The 21,395-nt window shown below is 52.0% G+C and overlaps 1 protein-coding gene across 6 annotated transcripts in view; it reads left to right on the top strand.

Moving 5' to 3' along the window:
* SHC1 (SHC adaptor protein 1) overlaps nucleotides 1–21,395 on the top strand; it is a 45,133-nt gene that overhangs the window by 3,183 nt on the left and 20,555 nt on the right. For 2 of the 6 annotated variants that reach the window (XM_083591221.1, XM_083591222.1), the window contains exon 2: nucleotides 15,800–15,961. In XM_083591221.1, coding sequence (XP_083447347.1) covers nucleotides 15,803–15,961 — 159 coding nt within the window. In that variant the 5' untranslated portion in view covers nucleotides 15,800–15,802. Of the gene's footprint in view, nucleotides 1–4,605; nucleotides 4,628–4,654; nucleotides 4,773–8,459; nucleotides 8,514–15,370; nucleotides 15,962–21,395 lie in introns of those variants that run through there. The other 4 variants (XM_083591218.1, XM_083591220.1, XM_083591219.1 and 1 more) reach the window with 4 other exon arrangements.

Genomic DNA, 21,395 nt, shown 5'->3' with positions numbered 1-21,395 from the left:
ACACCATCAAAGCAAGCAAGAGGTGTGATCAGTGTTTAAGGACACATTCCAGCCAGGCAAAAACACTCCAGGAGGTTGCAGAGCAGGGTCACTGAGGGGTGTGGCCTGGGGAGAGTTCTGAGGGCCAGATAGAGAGACCTGGAGGGCCACATTTGGTGCCTGAGTTTCCTCACTCCTGTCCAAGAAGAGTACAATCTCTCTTTCCCCCTTATATCCTCCTTTTGGCAGTTGCTGTGCCATTTTCTCCTATAGTCCTTCACTAGGTGGGTCTGAATTTTGTCTCTTTCCCATCAGCCTGCCTGGTTTGAGCTGGAACTGGGGTTGAGCAGGTGGTGGTGGAGGGATGCCGTTCTGGCTGGGTACATGAATCCCACCCCATTGCGAAATGCTTAGCTTTGGGGGGGTGTTATTTTTAAAGGACGTGAGTAAGCAATGAGTAATATCCCATGATTACAAAATAGCAGATGTATAGCTTTTCTCTTCCAGGCAGGGTCCTCCCTTGGGGGCAGAGAAGGCAAATACTGTATTCAAATCCCAAGCTTTGGCAACCAAATCTGTGGGGTTTTCCAGCTTTGCGTATGGCTTTCCCTCCTCTGCAGCAGCTTCTCCTTGCGCCCTAGCCCAGTGGTGTTTCCCAAGCATTTGATAGTTGCAGCAAGCTTTGAGCTGGATTTAAATTAGCTGGTGTTCTTGGGGTCTCCCCCCGCCTGGTTTATTTTAATAATGTTTTCTTCTTTCGGATGAGCCTCCTCCTCCCTGCCTGTGTGAATTGCTGTTTGGAGGAACGTGTGAGGCTACTTCATACAGATCATCCATTTCACCCACTATTCTCTACTGGAAAAGATGAGGAACCTGTGGCCCTCCACAGGTTGCTGGACTCCAGCTCCCATCAGCCCCGGCCAGCATGGTATGGAATGATGGGAGTTGTTACCTAGCAACGTCTGTAGGGCCCCATGTTCCCCATTCTTGTCCCCAGCCAGGTACATATCCCATCCAATCAGGGATCACATATTGATTGGAACCAAGCCTGCAAATCCTTGGCTATAGGTTTCGGGTTGATGATAATCCTGTTGGCTGCCTGCCTGACATGTATCACAGCTCAATCTGCTGCATGCTAAGTGTGCCAACACTCTTCAGCCATGGAGTTGATCCTGGAAGCACCCGTGAATCTTCTCTTGAACCCTGTGGCCCCTTTCCTCCCACACAGTTCTGCTACTTCAGCGGAGATCTGACAAAACACTGAGTCAGGTTGCAGCTGAGGCTCAGGAAATGCTTGTTAAATTGGGAAAAGGAAGCCTCCTCCGTTGTTAAGGCTTTGGGGGCATCTTGATGCCTGACAGAACAACCACAGCCCAGTATCTGCTTTGCATGCAGAAGGTCCCAGCTTCAATCCAATCTCCAGGTAGGACTTGGCATGTTCCCTGCCTGAAACCCTGTAGCAGTGTTCCCCAACCTTGGGCCTCCAGCTGTTTTTGGACTACAACTCCCATCATCCCTCACTAGCAAGACCAGTGGTCAAGGATGATGGGAATTGTAGTCCAAAAACAGCTGGAGGCCCAAGGTTGGGGAACACTGCTGTACAGCCACTGTTGGTCAGTGTAAACCAGGGTTTCCCAAACTTGGGTCTCCAGCTGTGGTGGGACTGCAACTCCCATCACCCTGACCACTGGTCCTGTTAGCAAGGGATGATGGGAGTTGTACTCAAACCACAGCTGGAGACCCAAGTTTAGGAAACCCTGGAGCAGACCATGCTGAGCTAGATGGACCAATGGTGTGACGGAAATAAGTCAGCTTCCCACGTTCGTATTCATGGGAATCCTATCCTTTGTCTAAGATCATGAGGGCTGGAATTTTACTTTCTTTCCAATGGAAGGACCATGGTTCAGAGGCAGAGCATCCGATCTGCATGCAGAACTTCCACGATTCAATCCACAGCCTCTCCAGCTAGGGGTGGGAATGCCCTTGCCTGAAACCCTGGATTGCTGCTGCTGGTCAGTGTAGACATTACTGAGCTAAATGGTCCAGCGATCTGACTGAGTACAAGGGAGCTTCCTTCATTGATCTGCAGTTACAAGCGTCTTTTAAATCAGTGCTGGAAACTCAGGTGTTTAAGCTAGGCGACAAATGGCTCCTTAAACCAAGGTTGCAGTCACCAAAACGGAATGTCTAGTTGCCATTTTGGGGCAAGATGGCTCTAAAGCCTTATTTTCAGATGACTGACTGACTGTGATTGATTCTCAGTTAAACATCTGGCTAGTTCAAATGACACCCTTGAGCTTGGTTAAGAGCTTTGAGAACTTAGAAGCCCCTTGGTCCAGGGACAGTCCACATACCGGTATGTATTGGCCTATTCTGAACTCTCTTTCTTAATGGTGACTGCTCCTGCTCAGGCTGCTCAGAAAAAGAACTTTGGTTCCAGAAATTCATTCTGATTGTGCTGATAAAATATAACTGATGGAATTCTACAGGTTGGGGTGTTAGGGTGTTAGTGTGTGAAAACAGTCCAGATCTAAGGATCCCTGAATGGTGGATCCTAGCGCACATCCTAGCACCCAAACATCTTCACTTGGTCGTAAGTGGTTCATTTTGCACCTGGCACCTAGCTACCGTATTTTCCCCTCTATAAGACGCTACAGATCACAAGACGCACCTAGTTTTTGGAGGAGGAAAACAAGAAAAAAAATATTCTGAATCTCAGAAGCCAGAACAGCAAGAGGGATGGCTGCACAGTGAAAGCAGCAATCCCTCTTGCTGTTCTGGCTTCTGGGATAGCTGCACAGCCTGCATTCGCTCCATAAGACGCACACACATTTCCCCTTACTTTTTTAGGAGGGAAAAAGTGAGTCTTATAGAGCAAAAAAATACGGTAATTCCGAACGCTGTCTCAAATAGCCAGGCTGGAAAAGGGAGACTGTAAGGAAAACCCTAAGAGACCAGGGATATGGGGCAGGAAATTTCCTGGAAAACTTTCCAGGCTTCTCTGGGGGAATTCTTTCTGTTTCATAAGTCCATTGGTAACAATAGATGCCAACTGCAGATTCCGTTTTAGGCGAGGCTGGCAGTTTCAACGGAGGTGACTGCTTTGTACAGAGACAGACCATTTATCATTTCAGGCAGAGGGATATTCCCAGCCCTGCCTGGAGATGCCAGGGATTGAACCCGAGGCCTCCTGTATGCAAAGCAGGAGCTTTGCCTCTGAGTTACAGGCCTTCCTCACGACGTTTAGCATTGTTTTAAAAATAAAAGTAAAAGGAACGTACTCTTTAGGGCAGGGCTGGGGAACTGGATCCAGCTGGCAAATCAGATCTTTACCTCTGCACATACCTGCAGAGCCACCCTCCTGTCAATCACCTGAGAACAACAACCTTCATAATCCATGGCCACTGGTCACGCTTGCTGGGGCTGATGGGAGTTGTAGTTCCACAACATCCCGAGGGCCAAAGTTTCCCCATACCTGCTCTAGCTGGCATCAGAAAAATGTTTTGATGCAAACTGAAAAAACTCTCTTAATTGGATTTTCCTAATATGTGCATGGCAAACTTTTCCAGTTCAGAATTTATAAATTGTTTATAAATGATCCACTGCCTGGCAGGGCTGGACAACACATGGGAAGACGAGGCAAAATACTCCAGTGACTCCACCCTTGGCAGGGATGGGTAGTGGGCCTACAACCTCCAGGGGTGATGGGATTTGGAGTTCAGCCACATCTGGAGCACCAAGGCTGCAGGATCCATCCCCATATGGGACAGCTGCATATTCCTGCATTGCAGGGGGTTGGACTAGAGAATCCTCAGGGGGTCCCTTCCAACTCTGTGATTCTATAATCTGAACTTTTAAGGGAACAGGACATGGAGAAGCCTACCTTATCCCAAGTCAAGACCCCTTGGTGTTTCTAGCTAGGTATTCTCTACACTGACCAGCTGCTCTCCAGGTTTTCAGACAGGGGTTATTTCTCCACTTTGCATGCCAGGGACTGAACCTGGGGTCTTCCATGTGTGTATCAGATCTGCAACCGAGCTACGGTTTTTCTCCTTGAAATAGTGCAGGGTCCTAGTCCTCATGGTTCTGAATGGTTTATAGGAAGCATACTATTGGTCCGTCTGGTTTATAGCAAGCATCCTATTGGTCTGACTAGCTCAGCATTGTTTACCCTGACTGGTAGCAGCTCTCCAGAGTTTGACAAGGTCTTTCCGCCCCCTTTGTAAAGATTCTGGAGCTTGGACCTGGGACCGTCTCTGTGCAAAGCAAGCTCTTTGCCGCTGTGCTTCTATCTGCGACACCCTTTTCTCTGGTCCTTTAACTGCCTTCCGCTGAACTTTGTGAAAGAAAGAAAGACCAATCCTTCTGCCAGGTACATCAAGGCCAGTGGGAGTTCCTTCCATGGTCTGGTTGGGTTGGTCACCTGGGGGATGTCTGAGAACAAAGGAATGTCTGAGCTAAGACTGGGTTATGGGGCTTGTCTTGTTCCTGCCAGAGAGGGCTGGCTGATATCTCAGATTTCAGGGCTTGTAAAATCAGGATGGCCTGCAAAGGAGGTGGGGGGAGAAATGAAGAACCAGAAGCAGTTTTAAGTTCGGGAAACCTCCTCTTCTCTCTTCTAGGAAGAGGAGGAGCGATTCCTGAAGGGGTGAGGCTGTAGTTTCGTCTCTCGCGTTTGCTCTTGCTTTCTGAGACGGGGGTTAGAAAAGTGTGTGTGTCCAGGCCAGCTTTTCAGCAGGGCAATTTGCTCTCTCCGTTCCCAATCCGTCTGTGCGAGGGATCGCCACCCTTTCGTAAGTCAGCCGCCCGGGAGGAACAACTCCTTCCTGGCTTTGCCGGAAGGGAGAAAGAGAGTGCCATGTCTCCCTGCGGCGGCCTCTGTTCGGAAGGGAGTGTGCTTGGCCTCTGCAGATGCCACAGCCCGCAATGGCACTCTCAGGCCGGGGTGTGGAGTTGCTGTTTCCCACATCCTTATTTCTGCAAAAGGTTGACACCTCTGCAGCTGAGTTGGAGAGGCAAAGTTTACATATGCCGCTAAACCAGAAAGTAAGCTTTGGAATGCCCCGAGTCTTACATGTCTGGGGATATGCCATAGGAACACAGGAAGTTGCCTTGTACAGAGTTAGACCACTGTGTAGGGTTTGGGGGCAGTGTCTGCTATCAGCCCTGCTTGGAGATAGCGAGGATTGAATCCAGGCATTCTGCATGCAATGCTGGAGCTCAGCCACTGAGCCACGGCTCTTCCCTTCGTTGCTCTGAGTGCAGTGATCAACACCGAGACTTGAACCCATGGCAGCAGAACTTCCCTACTGACTTATTAGTTATTGCATTTTCTACCCGGCCTACAGTGGTATCTCGGGTTACATACGCTTCAGGTTACATACGCTTCAGGTTACAGACTCCACTAACCCAGAAATAGTGCTTCAGGTTAAGAACTTTGCTTCAGGATGAGAACAGAAATCGTGCTCCAGCGGCACGGCAGCAGCAGGAGGCCCCATTAGCTAAAGTGGTGCTTCAAGTTAAGAACAGTTTCAGGTTAAGTATGGACCTCCAGAACGAATTAAGTACTGTATTTTTCGCTCTATAAGATGCACCAGACCATAAGACGCAGCTAGTTTTTGGAGGAGGAAAACAAGAAAAAAAATATTCTGAATCTCAGAAGCCAGAACAACAAGAGGGATCGCTGCGCAGTGAAAGCAGCAATCCCTCTTGCTGTTCTGGCTTCTGGGATAGCTGCGCAGGCTGCATTCACTCCATAAGACGCACACACATTTCCCCTTACTTTTTAGGAGGGAAAAAGTGAGTCTTACAGAGCAAAAAATACGGTACTTAACCTGAGGTACCACTGTACTTCTCCAAGAAGCTCCATGGTTCTCCCCATCCTCAGTCAAAGAAAAATAGAATTGTAGAGTCGGAAGGGCCCCTGAGGGTCATCCCCACACAACAACCCTGTGAGGTAGGCTAGGCTGAGAGGCAGTGACTGGCCAGGGCCACACCCCGTGAGGATTCGAACTCTGGTCTCTCCCAGGTCCTAGTCCGACACTCTAACCACTACACCACTCTGCTTCTCTGGGCAAATTGTTCATGCAGTTTTCCCCCTCCTTTTAATGACGCAAGTCCATTTGGTCAAACGTTCTGCTTTCATGAAAATCCCCCAGTCATGTGATGGGGCGAGCATCTCTCTCCCCTGTTTGCCCCCCTGCAACTGGCATTCTGGGGTGGACTTCCTTTGAACATGTGGGCTCCACGAATCCATGGAACCCACCCCCCTTCTCAAAAGCTACATAAGCCATAGGGAGCCGGCACTGGGCACCCGGCTCTGCCTTCCCTCCTGCTTTCAGGCCTCCCTGGCTTGCTCCCCCCACTAGACAGCTCATTAATCACAGCCTGTTTACTGCTGACTTTCTCTAGCCTGCTGCGTTTTCCTGCTCCTCCTCTGAGCTCCCCTTATCTGGTAGCCTCCCGCCCTAATCTCTCCCATCAGCCAGGCTCCATGCCTGGGGCGAGGTTAGGGCCCCAGATAGAAAGGCTTGCTTGCTTCCAGCAGCAACACCAGGAAGTTCAAATCCTGTTTGTTTGCCTCCCGCACAAGCATATCTTGGACTCTGCATTCTTCCTTTGGAGGTAACTGGGGAGGGCACTTTGCCACCATATCAGCCCAAGGCTGTGGGAATGTCTATGGTGTGTGTGTGTGTGTGTGTGTGTGTATTTCACGCAAACACACACATACACTCACTCTATTCATTTTGAAAAGCCAGAAAATGTACAACACTGTACGCTAGGAACTTCCCAAAATGCTTAGTTTATCAAATACAACAATCACATTTATCAGATTATAATTGCAGCCTTTATAACCATAATCGTAATAATTTATTAGTTATACGCTAACTAATCTGACTCGGTTGCCCCAGCCACTCTGGGCGGCTCCCAACAAAAATAGCAAAGCACAACACAACATCACACACCAAAAACTTCCCTGAACAGGGCTGCCTTCAGGTAGCCTCTTCTCTGAAAGACTCTTCTCTGGTTGACACACTGGCTGACAAGAGTAGAGTAGACGCAACCTGCAGTGTCCACAACCTGCAGCGTCCGCAACCCGCAGCGCCGCATCTGTGCATGTGCGGGTCGTGATTTGGCGCTTCTGGGTTCGGTACTTCCGGGTTTGGCGCGGTGTGCAACCCGAAATCGCACAACCTGAAGCGTCTGTAACTGTAGTCAGTTCTGGACTGCATGGATAAACAGCATCTTGTGTGGGAAGGCTGCTGTCTGCACAACACATTTAAAGCAGTATCCTACCCCTTTAAAAAGTCGTGGCTTTCCGAGTAATTTAAGAAATATTGTAAAAATGGAAAGGGAGATATGATTTGTTAGAAAAGGTAAAGGCAATATTAAGTTAAGAATTGCAGGAGAAATAATCAAGACGGAAGGCTATCAGAGATGTCCAAACAAGGACATATGTATAATAATTTGTGTGGTATGTCTTAAAAATTTTTGTATTCTAAAAATAATAAAAATATTATTAAAAAAAAGTCGTGGCTTTCCTGCAAAGCATCCTGGGAGCTGCAGTTTCTTAAAGTTGCTGGCACTGCTGAGAGTTTTTTAGGAGACCCCTGTTCCCCCTGCAGAACCAACGTTCCCAAAGTGGTTTAGCCCTTCCCTTCCAGAGAACTCTGGGAGCTGCAGCTCTGGGATGCGAGGGAATAGGGGTCTCAGCACCCTTAAACTACAGCTCCCAGGATTCTTTGGGGGGAAACGGCGACTGTTCAAAGGCATATGACGCTGCTTTAAAGGTATAGTGCGGATGGGGCCTCAGTCCAGCTGTTGAAGCTCCTCTCTAGCGCCTGAAATTTCAGCAGGCGGCCATGAGGACTAGGCACTTGAGGAAGGGATGGGGTAAGGTGGGGGGTTAGAAGTTGAGACTTCCTGGGAAGCTGAATCTGCCACCCGTACAGCATTCTGTTCTCCCACAAACCTCTCCTTATATACACCCCCAGCAATGCTGCCTTTCGGGTTTTGGCTTAAAAGAGCTTTCCAAGGCAGCTTTGAGCAGGGTTGGGAGCAGAGACGTCTCCCTGATGACATCTGCTCTGCAATACAGTGGTACCTCCGGTTACATACGCTTCAGGTTACAGACCCGTTAACCCAGAAATAGTACCTCCGGTTAAGAACTTTGCTTCAGGATGAGAACAGAAACTGTGCCGGTGGCACGGCGGCAGCTGGAGGCCCCATTGGCTAAAGTGGTGCTTCAGGTTAAGAACAGTTTCAGGTTAAGAACGGACCTCCGGAACGAATTAAGTACTTAACCTGAGGTACCACTGTACTGTCCCATGGACACCCCAAACCTCCTGAGGTTTCCTGCTTCTTTCATGTGAGCGTTTCCCAGCGTTCCCTGATTTCCAGACCCCACCCCAACCCGCTTTCCAGCATACGCCATGGCTCGGACTGTCCTGGCTAATTCCCTCTTTGTCACTGAACCGCAGGTCTCATTCCCAAGAAGAGGGGCCCTCCGGCATCTGCCTGTGATGGAGTACACGGTAAGGCCGGCTGCCTCTCCCTTTCCTGGGTGTGGTGGAGGGCTGGCTGGCTGCTACGGTGGCAGGTCGGTCAGCCCTCTGTGTCCCCTCCCTTCCCTCTCTTCCCGGTGGCGTTGATCGTGGTCTCCATTCATTCATTTTATTTCCTTTTCCACACACGGGGGGGGGGGGGCTTACAGCAAAGAAAGCAGGGGTGCATTTCAAAATCAAACACTGGGGAAACAATTTCATACCAACATAATAAAGCAACAACTCAACAGCAAATATCACAGCCCGCTAAACAATAGCAGCATTTCAATACTATAGTTATAACCAAGTTACATTAACAGCGTACAGAAATAGCAAGGGAGCTTGACAGTCTCACCTTGGTCCCAGAAACACCTCACCTGTGAAGTTGCTTGCTGTCGGTCCCCTGCAGCAACTTGCAAGCAGTGTTAGAAACTCGGATACACAAGCTAGGTGCTAAATGGCTCCTTAAACCAAGGTTGTAGTCATCAAAACGGAATGTCTAGTTGCCATTTTGGGGCAAGACGGGTCTAAAGTCTTATTTTTCAGATGACTGACTGACTGTGATTGATTCTCACTTAAACATCTGGCTAGTTCAGATGACAACCTTGAACTTGGTTAAGAGTTTTGAGAACTTAGAAGCCCCTTGGTCCAGGGACAGTCCACATATATATTGGCCTATTCTGGGTTTTTTTTTTTAAAAAAATAATCTTTATTGGTTTAAAATCAACACATACACACAAAGAACATTTAGGGGGAAAAGCAAAGAAGAAAACAAAAATAAAACAGACAAAGAAATAGCAAAATTATACAAAAGAAAAAATATACAATACATATTAGCCCATTCTGACCTCTTTTTCTTAATGGCGGCATGGACCATTCATAACGTAGGGATATTCTTCACAACTGGGAGCAGGGCAGAGGGGTGGGGTAAGTGAAGACAAGCTACAATAATTAATTATAACGTTTTTCATTGCTCCTGCTCAGGCTGCACAGAAAAAGCATTTTGGTTCCCGATATTCTTTGCAATTGTGCAGATAAAATATAACTGATAGAATTCTACAGGGTGGGGTATTAGTGTGTGAAAACAGTCCAGATCCAAAGATCCCCAGGCTTGCACCTCCAGATGGTGGAGACACCAGGCGCCATCCTGGCGCCCGGGCATCTTCACTTGGTCGCAAGTGGCCAATAGCCAGGTGCAAAATGTGCATGGTGCATTTCAAACACTGCTTCCAAAGCTGGAAACAGTCTGCATGATGCTGTTCCTCCTCTAATCAGGGGATATGGCAGCATACAAGCTTTTCTAGGCCGGTGGGAGTTGTAGTTCAGCAGCGCCCGGAGGGCCAAAGGTTCCCTGCGCCTGACGCATGTTATCAAGGGAGACGGCAAGGCATGAATCTAGGGAGGCGGGAGGCTGTGACCTTTCTGATGCTCAGTGCATGTTATCCTGACCTAATAGGGCAGAAACGAAATGGAAATTTATAATTGGGGCAAAGGCCCTAACCCAGTCACAAACTGGAAGTGGGTTGGGAAGGTTGCGCAAACGGGTTGCAGGCTTTGCAAGTAAACCCCAAATTATTACTGCATGAGATCTTTAAGGGGCACGATGAGCACCCCTTACAACTCTTTGTTTTGTTGGTGAATTGTAATGCTGTTGTTGACTGCCATTATTGTGGCCAGTACCACCAGAAAAAAACAGCGCTCCCTTGATTCTTTGCTGGCTTCCAATGCTCTGCGCTGCAGCGACCCCACCTTGTGGCTAAATGAGAACATTGCTGCTCAGCCCTGAACACTTAACAAAGGAAGACATGTATGGGTGTGAATTTCACAGGGACTAGCATCCTGCTGCCTGAGATTTGGCAGGTAATTTCCAGAATGAATATGTGAACCCCATCCTGTGCAGTTGTCCTCTCTCCCAGTTCTCCCTCTTCTTCAAGGCCGCCTTCTTCCTCCTCTCCAAGTCATCTCTGCTTTCTGCCACCTCCGTCCTTCCCACCCACCTTGCATTTTTTAACCCGCCTGCTCACATTTCCGTCGGCACTCTGATCAGACCGCGGGTCGACCAGTCGGACCACGCTGGCTGTTCAGTCTCGCTCATTATTGCCTACACTGGGTTTCAAATGGCAAGTTTCCCACCTGGAGATCTTGCTGGTGGATCCCAGGACCTTTTGCACCCGAAGTGGGTGCTCAGCCACCAAGCTGCGGTCCATCTCCTAGTAACAGAAGTTCCTAGCCATCATGGTTCGGAAAAAAACAGAAGTCCCGGGCCCTAAGGAAGTCAGATTAGCCTCAACCAGAGCCAGGGCCTTTTCAACACTGAGTGCTTGCCCTTCCTCCTTAGCCTTATGGTAAGAGAACCCCCTCTCCAGGAAAACTTGATCCCCGGACAAGAAACCACCTAGGAGGGCCAGGCTGCTGCGGAAATGGCTGCTCTTTCCGCCCCCTCCCAAAGCCCCTATAGGAACAAGGCCCAGAGGGGCCTCCCGCACAGGGCGTGCCTTCCTGCCTCCCTGGCCCCCAGGGTCCTTGAACTGGGGCTGAGAGGCCAAAGGCACATCCGCTAGCCTTGTTCGGGGAGGGAGAGCATTATTTAACCTTCCCTCCTCCTTCCGCTTCTTCCCTCTTTCAGGTCTTTGGGGTCTCATGATCCTGCCTCCCTCTTTCTTTCGGAGGAAGGAGCCCACGGGTGAAACTCTGCCTGCTTCCTCCCCTTGAAAGCTTCCTTTATTTATTTATTTAAAGGAACCGGTTCCAGTTCACAGTCCAACGTGTTTAAAAGAAAAGGAACTTCCACCCCCCCACCCAGTTCATGTTTGTCCCTTTGCAGGACAAACCGGATCAGTTCGTGTTCCGTTCGGGGGGGGGGAGGCCAACCAAAATGATCAAAGGGGGGGGGGGAGGAATAACGTTAGTCAGAGATGAGGAGACAGTAAATTTATGAATGGCATGGAGAAAGGGGATTGAGCAAAAGTTTTTCCTCCCTCTCTTATAACGCTTGAACTCTCAGGGATGCCCAATGAAGCTGAAAGTTGGATGGTTCAGCACAGATAAAGTACTTCTTCATGCAGTGTGTTGTTAAACTACAGAATTCCTTCCCACAAGAGGCAGGGATGGCCACCAGCTTGAACCCTGGCCTCTCCTTGATCAAAGGCTTAATTTTTTAAAAAAACGCACCCATACCCACACTGGTATAAGAATGGTTTAATTTCTTTTTCCTGACAATTTTGAACTTTCATCTTAAAGGCCCAAATCATATATACAGTGGTACCTCCGGATGTGAACGGGATCCGTTCCGGAACCCTGTTCGCATCCTGAAGCGAACGCAACCCGTGTCCGCGTGTTTGCGTGGGTCGCGATTTGCCGCTTCCACGCATGCACATGACATCATTTTGAGTGTATGCGTGAGCGGTGAAACCTGAAGCGACTTCAACCCGAGGTATGACTGTGTGTAGATAGATAGATAGATAGATAGATAGATAGATAGATAGATAGACAGACAGACAGACAGACAGACACACACACACACACACACACACACACACACACAAACGGTAAGAAATGAACTAGAAATTGTTCCAGGCTTTGCCCCCAAATGGACTTAATCAGTTCCCCAGCGATTTGATGAACTTCACCCAAGCGTTGCCTCCTCTTCCCACCTGAGCTTTTGACCCCTTAAGAAATACCAGCACCTAGCGTGTATCTCTGTCTTTCTAACACTGTGACCGACCTGATCCAGCAGCCAGGCTCGTCTTCTTAGAGGACTAGACAAATTCAGGGAAGATCTCACCTGCTGGCCAGCATGGCTACATCCTCCCTCCGTGGTCAGAAGTGATATGAATGCCAGCTGCTGGCCGTTGCAAGTGGGGAGAGTGGCTGTTGCGCTCAGGTTCAGCTTGCCGGCTTCCTTTAGGAGTATCTGTTTGGCCACTGGGAAGGCTGGGCTAGAAGGGCCTCTGGCCTGATCCAGGAGGGCTTTTCTTTTGTTCCCCTGAGTGGCAGGGAGGGAAGGAGGGCTCTTGCCTGTGGACTTCCTGGAGGAATCTGATTGGCCCCTGTCAGAACAGAATGCTGGGTTCCAGAGGGCCTTTGACCTGATACCAGGAGCCAGGCTCTTCTGATATTCTTGCATACGTAGCAGTATTGTTGATCATAGGCCATGCTGGCCGATGGGAGTTGTAGTCTTAACATCTGAATGGCACAAACTCAGAATATCATAGAATTGTAAAGTTGCAAGGGACCCAAAGGGTCATCCACTCCAACCTCACCCTGCAAAACAACAACAACAACTTGGCAAAGGCTGGTTTATACCTTCCTCCTGGATTGAGGGAATTCGGTGCTTAATTATGGGATTAAAAACCGGGATTTTTAAAAAGTGCAGCTTGACTCTGATTGTGGGCTTCAACGTCTAGGAGCTCGCAAACCTTTGTCTAACAGCTAATCTTGTTACCGGATCCTGCCCCCCATTTTTATTTTTATTATGAGGATTTGTAGTGGTGATTTCGAGAATTGCTTTGTGTGGCTGGAATCGTTGTGACGAAGGGAACACTCTAGCGCTAAGAGACCGAGGCTACAAGCGGAACTGCCTTTATCTGGGAGGAAGCCCCCTTGGATTCGGCGGGACTTGCTTCTGAGTAGGCCTAGGTGGGGCGGCAGCCCGAGTTGTGTGAGAAGCCTGACTCTCCTTTCGAATCTTGCTTCTTGCAGATTACCTGGACAAAGCCCTCCGTTGCTTCTCTCTCTATTTCTTTCTTTCTCTGTCCAGGTGCGAGGAAATTAACAGTGGCCTACCTTGCAGGCCTACCTTGCGGGACGCGGGTGGCGCTGTGGGTTAAACCACAGAGCCTAGGGCTTGCTGATCAGAAGGTCAGCGGTTCGAATCCCCGCGATGGGGTGAGCTCCCATTGTTCGGTCCCAGCTCCTGCCAACCTAGCAGTTCGAAAGCACGCCAGTGCAAGTAGATAAATAGGTACCGCTCTGGCGGGAAGGTAAACGGCGTTTCCGTGTGCTGCTCTGGTTCGCCAGAAGCGGCTTAGTCATGCTGGCCACATGACCCGTAAGCTGTACGCCGGCTCCCTCGGCCAATAAAGCGAGATGAGCGCCACAACCCCAGACTCGGTCACGACTGGACCTAATGGTCAGGGGTCCCTTTACCTTTACCTTCCAGGGTATAGTGTCAACTTTTATATCCTAAAGCGTTAACTAAGAAAGAGGGAGAAGGGGTTCCCCTATGCCATAAAGAACTCCATGCAAAACCAGAGGTGTTGTCAAGTCAGGAGTGTGGATTCAGATGAGGAGTGGCCCATATTGGATCGGGAACCACCTTGCTCTGCAACCGGTCCCCATTCTCTCCTCTGCACCCTCTGCTTTTCCTGCCTGTGTCCTGCCTCCCCTTTCTCCCCCCTGCGCTCTTCCCACCCCACCCCCTCCAGCCTAGCTGCCGGAAAAACCTCCCTTCGCTTCCCTGTGCAACCACTGACCTTGATTTTCACAAGTGTTTGTGTGCTGCCGCTCCAGCTCTCTCCCCCCACAAGGCCCCACCTCCCTCCCTCCGCATTTTATTATACAGATGCCTTGTCTTCCTTTCCGCACATTGGGGGGGGGGGGCAGAAGCCAAGCTCTTGTGAGTCAGCACTGCCCTAGCATTGGCAGCGGGGGCTTGGCCTCTCTCTTTCTCTCTCTCATTCCACCGCACCCCCCCTACCCGCCCGCGCCCGCCTCTTCCCCAGAACGGGAGCCGCAGTCACTTAGAGCCCAGCAGAGATTGCGAGCAGGATGCGGTAGCAATTAGTGTCTCTCTGCTCTGGAAGCAGCAGCAGCAGCGACTGCAGCCGGGAAGAGAGGAGGAGGAGGTGTGGGGAGAAGAGCCGAGATCGGGGCTGCCTGCTGGTTCCCGAAAGCAAGGGGGACTCGGATTCCGCCTTCGCCCCTTTGACCAGCCGGGTGCAGGGGGGCCAAGACCCGTTTCCCCTCCTCTTCGGCTCCCGGCGTGTTCCCAGACCTCCATCTCTCCAAGAGAGGCAGGCCGGCGTCTGCCCACTGATTGACACGTGGGCTCCTGTGACTTCACAGAGGAGCCTTGTTCGCGTTCCTGGCAGACCCTGCGGCCGCGCCACCTCTCCGGTCCCTGCCAAGCTGGGCCCAGCTGGAAGGCGCTCCAGGGCCTCCCTGCTCTTGGATAATAATTTTTTCTCCTTTTCAAATACATCTATATACATTGCGCATCCGTTCAGCGGAGCGGCAGGCCAGCTCGAGACCGGAGCATCCGCCGTTCTGGTCGTCGTTGGCCGCTTTCTGCATCTCAGCTGTCTTTTTTTCCTCTCTCTCTCTCCTGGGCTGTGTGAGACCTGCTGGCCGGGGTGTGGGGTGCCTGTGGCCAAGAGGACGTGACAGGACCTTTGGCAGGCAGCCCCGGGGCAGGGCGGCCGTTCCACAGGTGGCGTGACGGCTCTGCAGGGCGTGTGCCAGCCACTCCTCCCTCCCGGCCATCGCTCCGGCCTCAGGGACTAGCCGGCGGCCTCTCCCTCTTCCTCTCGAGCGCAGCAAAGCTGTCCAAGGGTCGCTGGTCATCTGGTGGCGTTGTCAGGGGGCGGGAGGCACGGAGCAACGCCTGCACCCTGTGACGACGACGGTCTTTCACCTGTGGCACAGCGTCCCCGCTTCCGCTGCCCTTCTTGCACCAACACCTCTCTTCTCCGCAGCCATGCCTACAGGGGGCCGGACAGGAGTCGTCTCGCTCGGATCCGTTCTGACTTTCGTGGGCTCCTGAGTTTGGTGCCAGGCCCGCACATCCTCGCCATCTCCTGCTTCTCTCCCCCCGCCCCCCCCGGCGCCTTGGTTTCGTCCCGTCTCCTCCGCCGGTTCAGGGCATGGATCTGCTGCAAAAGAGCAAATACAACCACTTGCGCAATGACTCCCTTTCCTCCCTGGAGGAGGGCTCTGTGGCGGCCGATGGGGACTCTCCCGTGGACCCCCTGGTGGCGGCCCCCTCCCTGCCCAGCTCGCTGTCCTCCTCCTCGCTGAGCCCCATGCTCCCCCTGGGCGAGCTGTCCTCCGAGTCGGAAGACAGCCCCACCACCCTGTGCTCCTTCTTCCCCAAGATGGCCAACCTGAAGCTCGCCAACCCGGCCACTCTGCTCAGCCTCCGTGCCTTCTCCAAGGAGGCGGGCAGCTCCGGGGAGCATCCGCCGCCAGCGGCACCACCACCACCACCTCCTCCTCCCCCCGTCGCTGCCTCGACTCCCTTCCCGGACTCAACGGGGACTGTCGGTCTCTATTCCCAGGATATGAACAAGTTGGGCTGCGCCAAGAGGATGCGGGTGGAAGGCGGCCAGCTGGGGGGAGACGAGTGGACACGGCACGGCAGCTTCGTCAACAAGCCCAGCCGGGGCTGGCTGCACCCTGACGACAAGGTGATGGGCCCCGGAGTCTCCTACCTCGTCCGGGTAAGTGAGCGGCGATCGCAGGGGGCGGGGACAGTAGGTAGTTCAGGGCATTTGTGGGTGCAGCGGTCTGGCAGCAAGTCCCAGTCGCTGGGAACCCTGATTGGTTGGGACGCGTATCTCGGCTGGGGATGGGGAACCTAGTGGTCTTCTAGATGTGGCTGGACTCCAACTCCCATCTGGCTGTGCTGGCCGGGATCAAAAGGGGTCAGAGTCCAGTGGCATGTGGAGGGGCCAGCCCACCATGGAGTCGCTGGTTGGCAACTAGCAGGGTCGGTATGGGAAAGTGGGTCAAGAGCTTTTCTCCCCTTCCTAGTTCAGCGTGTTACTTGGGGTGCACTGATTGGCCATAGCTGCCTTTCCCCGCTTTCACACACCCCTCTGTTGCTGTGGGGTGGGGGGATAGTTGATCCCACTGAGAGAGGGCCTCGGATTTGATCTTGGGGGTCTCCAGCTGCCAAGACCTAATGTGCAGGGGACATACTTTGCTGAAGTACGTCTGTGTCTTTGTGTGTGTGTTGGCAGTGCCTCTTGAGCTAAGAAAACAGCGCCTCTCCAGAGCATACAGAAAGCCTCTTTTCCATAGCTGGGAACAGGGTAGGTGCTTCCACGTGGAGAGAGGGCGTGCATGACCTACATAAGTTGGGAGAGGGCTGTCGCTCCGCAGCAGAGCATTGACTCTGCGTGGAGAAGGAAGGCCCCAATGGCATCTCTGGGTAGGGCTGGGGGGGACTGTCCCTTCTGAAGCCCCAGAGAGCAGCTGCTGCCATTCAGCACAGACAGTAAAGACCTAGATGATCTAATGGTGTGATTCTGTATGAGGCAGCTTTTGAATTCGGCTTCGCATCTTTCCTGGTTCCTAGGAGGACAGTGGCTTGAAGGCAGAACCACTGCTTTGCATGCAGAAAGTTCCAGATTCAGTCCCCAAGGGTTGTCTCCAGGAACGTTCCCTGCCTAAAACCCCAGAGAGCTGCTGCCAGGTGGTATAGATAATGCAGAGATAGATGGCCTGACTCTGTATAAGGCAGCTTCCTGTATCTATACAACACAGGTCAGGGCGTCACTGCTATGAGGAAAGCAACCTGCTGCATCAATCGCCAGCATCTTCAGGTAGAATCATGAGGACTAGAATCTTCCCGTTCCTTTTCAGAGGCAGGGCTATAACTTGGCTGAGGGATCACATGCAGCGTTAGAAACTCAGATGTACAAGCTAGGCACCAAACAGCTCCTTAAAACCAAGGCTGCAGTCACCAAAACGTAACATCTAGTTGCCATTTTCGGGCAAAACAGCTCTAAAGTCTTGTTTTTCAGATGATTGACTGACTGTGATTCATTCTCAGCTAAGCATCTGGCTAGTTCAGATGTCAACCCTGAGCTCGGTTAAGAGCTTTGAGAACTTGAAGAAGAAAAGTCGCTTGACCCAGGGACAGTCCACATGTATATTGGCCTCTTTTTCTTAATGGTGACTGCTGCCGCTGCTCAGGCTGCACAAAAAAAGCATTTTGGTTCCAGAAATTCATTCCAATTGTACAGATAAAATATAACGGATAGAATTCTACAGGATGGGGTGCTGGTGTGCGAAAACAGTCCAGATCCAAGGATTTGCAGATGGCGGAGATGTCAGGCACCATCCAGGCATCTTCACTTGGTCACAAGTGGTTGAAAGCCAGGTGCAAAATGCGCCTGGATAATTTCGAACACGGAGCACGTGCCTCACACACGGATGGTCTCAGTTACCAGCATCTCCAGGTAGAGAAGGGAATATCTCCTGCCTGAAACCCCAGAGAACTGCTGCCAGCCAGTGTAGACAGCATTGAGCCAGAGGAACCAGTGACCTAAGTCTCTGTATGAGGCAGCTTCCTATCTTAACTTGTCATTTTGAGTTGGGAGCTGTTGAAAAGACCACCGAGGAGAGTTTCTGCTGTTCCCTTCAGCCCTCCTCCCCGTCTCCCAAGAAAGGCAGCATTGCAGAGAATCCTGAGCAGGGGCCACCTCTTACTCTGGCCTCTTTGTGCAGAAATGAGGGGGGGGGGACATACACAGCCCCTCTCGCCCTTTTCTCCCCACAGAGGCTGCCAGCCAGCCAGGCCCACCCAGCATAGCTGCGACGGTGTGGCCTCCCCGGCAGGCATCTGTCCCGGGTCTTCTGCTCTGCCACATGATTGCTTCTGACAAGCGTGCGCCCGAGCGTCCACCCCTCGGGCCACAGCGCACATGCGCCAGGCGCATCGAGTCGGCCGGCATTCCTCTTCCACTTCCCCCGCCCCCCTTCCAAGCCTCTGGCTGTGATGACCGCCAGCCCCAGATCTCTGCTTTGGGAGGCTGGGGCATCCCTCTGTGGTTTGGCGGAGTCCAGGGATTGGTCAGCCCATTGCTGCTGGTTCAGGTGTGCGCCGGAGGAGACCTCTGAACCTTCATGCTGCTTGCAAGCTGAGATTATCTGGCAGGAAGGTCGTTCCACCCACCCACCTGCCCCAGGTAAATGGTAGGTCTTGGTGATGTCTTGATACATCGCCCAGGACTGGTTTGAGGGCCTGAGCACGATGGCGCTTTCACCCACGATGTACCACCAGGTGAAGGCTCCATTGCGCTCTGGCCCTCAAACTGAGGGAGGAAGAAGCTGCAAGGCGCCGTGGCTGATAGAGCCCGTTTTCCTCTCGGCGTGCCGGGTGCTGGTGGTGGAGGGACTCCTGCCAGCGCCTTGCATGTGGAGGAATGAGCCCCGCAAGTCTGATATTGTCACTGCTCCTGCCTAGGAAGTTGAGGCGGTTTCACCTTGGTGCCTCGTGGGGCCGGGCCCAGCGCAGCTTGTTCCTCCCACCGCTTTGCAACGCTGCGGTGTATCACTATATCGCGATGTCTGGCTGGTGTTTGGCCCAGCTCTAGCGAACGAAACAGGCTGCCTTGCGTGTAAAGCGCAACCAGAAATGCTAAATAAACATTCCCCTGATGGCGTGCAGAGTGCATGCCTTGCTGTTCCCCCATTGCGTGGTCTGAAGTTGAGTCCGAACTGTCGAGTCAGACCGTTGCTCCACCAAGCTTAGTATTGTCACACTGGCTGGCAGCAGCTCCAAGGTTTCAGGCAGGGGTATTTTCCCCAGTCCTACTCGGAGGTGCCGTTGGGGATTGAACTTGAGATATTCTGCAAGCGAAGCAGATGCTTTACCACTGAGCTGTCGCCCTTTCCCTGAAAATAAACCAAGATTCTAGTCCTCATGTTTCTGATTCAATAGGAACATAGGAAGCAGCCTTATAGCAAGTTCGTCCATCTCACTCTGGATTGTCTACACTGACCGGCAGCAGCTCTCCAGGGTATTTCCCCAGCCCTACCTGGAGATTGAACCCAAGACACCTTCTGCATACAGAGCAGATGCCCTGCTGCTACCCAGACTCCTTTTAATGTCTGACGCCACACTGCACCTTTCCCCCAGCCCTGGGCTTGAGCTTCACTGAAACCTTTGTCTGGTGAGGGGCACACAGCCGTGTTACTGGGGGTGTCTTTGCCCTCGGTGCCCCAGTGCCGACTCTGTACAGAGAACAATTGGTTGTACCCTTAATGGGAGGAAGGTGAGCGGTAGGAGGACTAGAGTCCAGATCCAGGTCTCCAGTCCATGTTTTCTTGACCACCATTGCTGGTACAACACAGGAAGGGGGCCGATTTTCCAACACCCCCCTCCTTTTCCTCCCCCTGCCCTTATATCCTTTCGGATTTATGCGGAAACAAATTCACACGCAAACCCCTGCAACCCACCCAGGGGAACGCCTCCTTTCATGCTCCTTGCCTGCGTTCTGCTGTGATCTCCAGGGTCCGTTTCGAGACGGATGTCTTGGAGGCAGCTGTGGCTTGGTGGCAGGACACTTGCTTGGCTTGCAGAATGTCCCATGTTTAATTCTTGCCATCTCCACATTGGGCTGGCAGAGGTGCCCTGCCTGAAACCATGGAGAGCCGCTGTCAGTCAGTGTTGACAGTGCTGAGCTCGATGGACCAATGTCTTCCTGTCGATTCAGCATCATGAGGACTGGAATCTTACGGTTATTTTTAAGGAAGGCCATAGCCCAGGGGCAGAGTATCTGCTTTGCTTGCAGAAGGTTTGATCCCCGGCATCTCTAGGTAGGGCTGTCCCCCTCTGCCTGAAACCCTGGAGAGCTGCTGCCAGTCAGTGTAGACAGTATTGAGTTGGATGAACATCTGACTTGGTGCAAGGCAGCGTCCTGTTTTCTGAATCGCCGCTCCGTTACAGAGCCTGAACCTTAAGCGTCCTTGGCTTAACCTACTCCGTAGGGTGGAGACTCGGCAAGACGACAAGTTTGCTGCCTCTGAGCGCCCGGGAGGGTGGCAGAGGATTGGAAGACGAACAGTGCCCTGAGAGCGTTCAGAGACAGGGTCTGGCGAGCAACACTTGCGTTGCCACTTCCCCTTCTCTGACTCATACTGGTAGCCTCGCCTCGCCTTGCTGGCGTCGCTGAAGTCTTTGTGTCTTCCCACCGCGCACAGCCGGCCTGGCAGGTGCCCAGTGGCACATCCTGTGCCAGCTGCTTGCCCCTTCCGCCGTTTTTGCTGTCGGTTCTTCAGCCCAGCTGGCGATTGTGCCAACGGATCTCTCCTGTTCCCTGTTCCACAATCAGCAACAGAAAGGCTGCAGCTCGGTCGGCAGAGCCCCTGCCTTGCGTGCAGAAGGTCCCAGGTAGGGGACAGCATCTTAAAAAGCAGAGACATCACCTTGCCAACAAAGGTCCGCATAGTAAAAGCTATGGTTTTCCCAGTAGTGATGTATGGAAGTGAGAGCTGGACCATAAAGAAGGCTGATCGAATGGATGCTTTTGAATTCTGGTGCTGGAGGAGACTCTTGAGAGTCCCATGGGCTGCAAGAAGATCAAACCTATCCATTCTTAGGGAAATCAGCCCTGAGTGCTCACTGGAAGGACAGATCCTGAAGCTGAGGCTCCAAGACTTTGGCCACCTCATGAGAAGAGAAGACTCCCTGGAAAAGACCCTGATGTTGGGAAAGATGGAGGGCACAAGGAGAAGGGGACAACAGAGGACGAGATGGTTGGACAGTGTTCTCAAAGCTACCAGCATGAGTTTGACCAAACTGCGGGAGGCAGTGGAAGACAGAAGTGCCTGGCGTGCTCTGGTCCAGGGGGTCACGAAGAGTCGGACACAACTAAATGACTAAACAACAACAACAAAAGGGCTGGGAGAGACTCCTTTTCTGAAACCCCAGAGAGCTGCTGCCAGACAGTGCAGACAATACTGAGCCCAATGGTCCAAGGCAGCTTCCTGTGTTGCTAACCAGCTGGAAACGCCACTTTGCGATCAGGACCAGGAGAGGCTCTTTCTTTCTCACAGGCTCTGCTGTGTGTGTGAGGTCGTGGGAGCTGGGTTTGCTTTATCCAGATGAAGGATACAGTGTGTGTGTGTGTGTGTGTGTGTGTG

Source organism: Podarcis filfolensis (assembly GCF_964270895.1).
Source record: "Podarcis filfolensis genome assembly, chromosome: 16".
In the NCBI taxonomy this organism is placed as follows: Eukaryota; Metazoa; Chordata; class Lepidosauria; order Squamata; family Lacertidae; genus Podarcis; species Podarcis filfolensis.
This window is presented reverse-complemented; position numbering and strand designations above follow the sequence as displayed.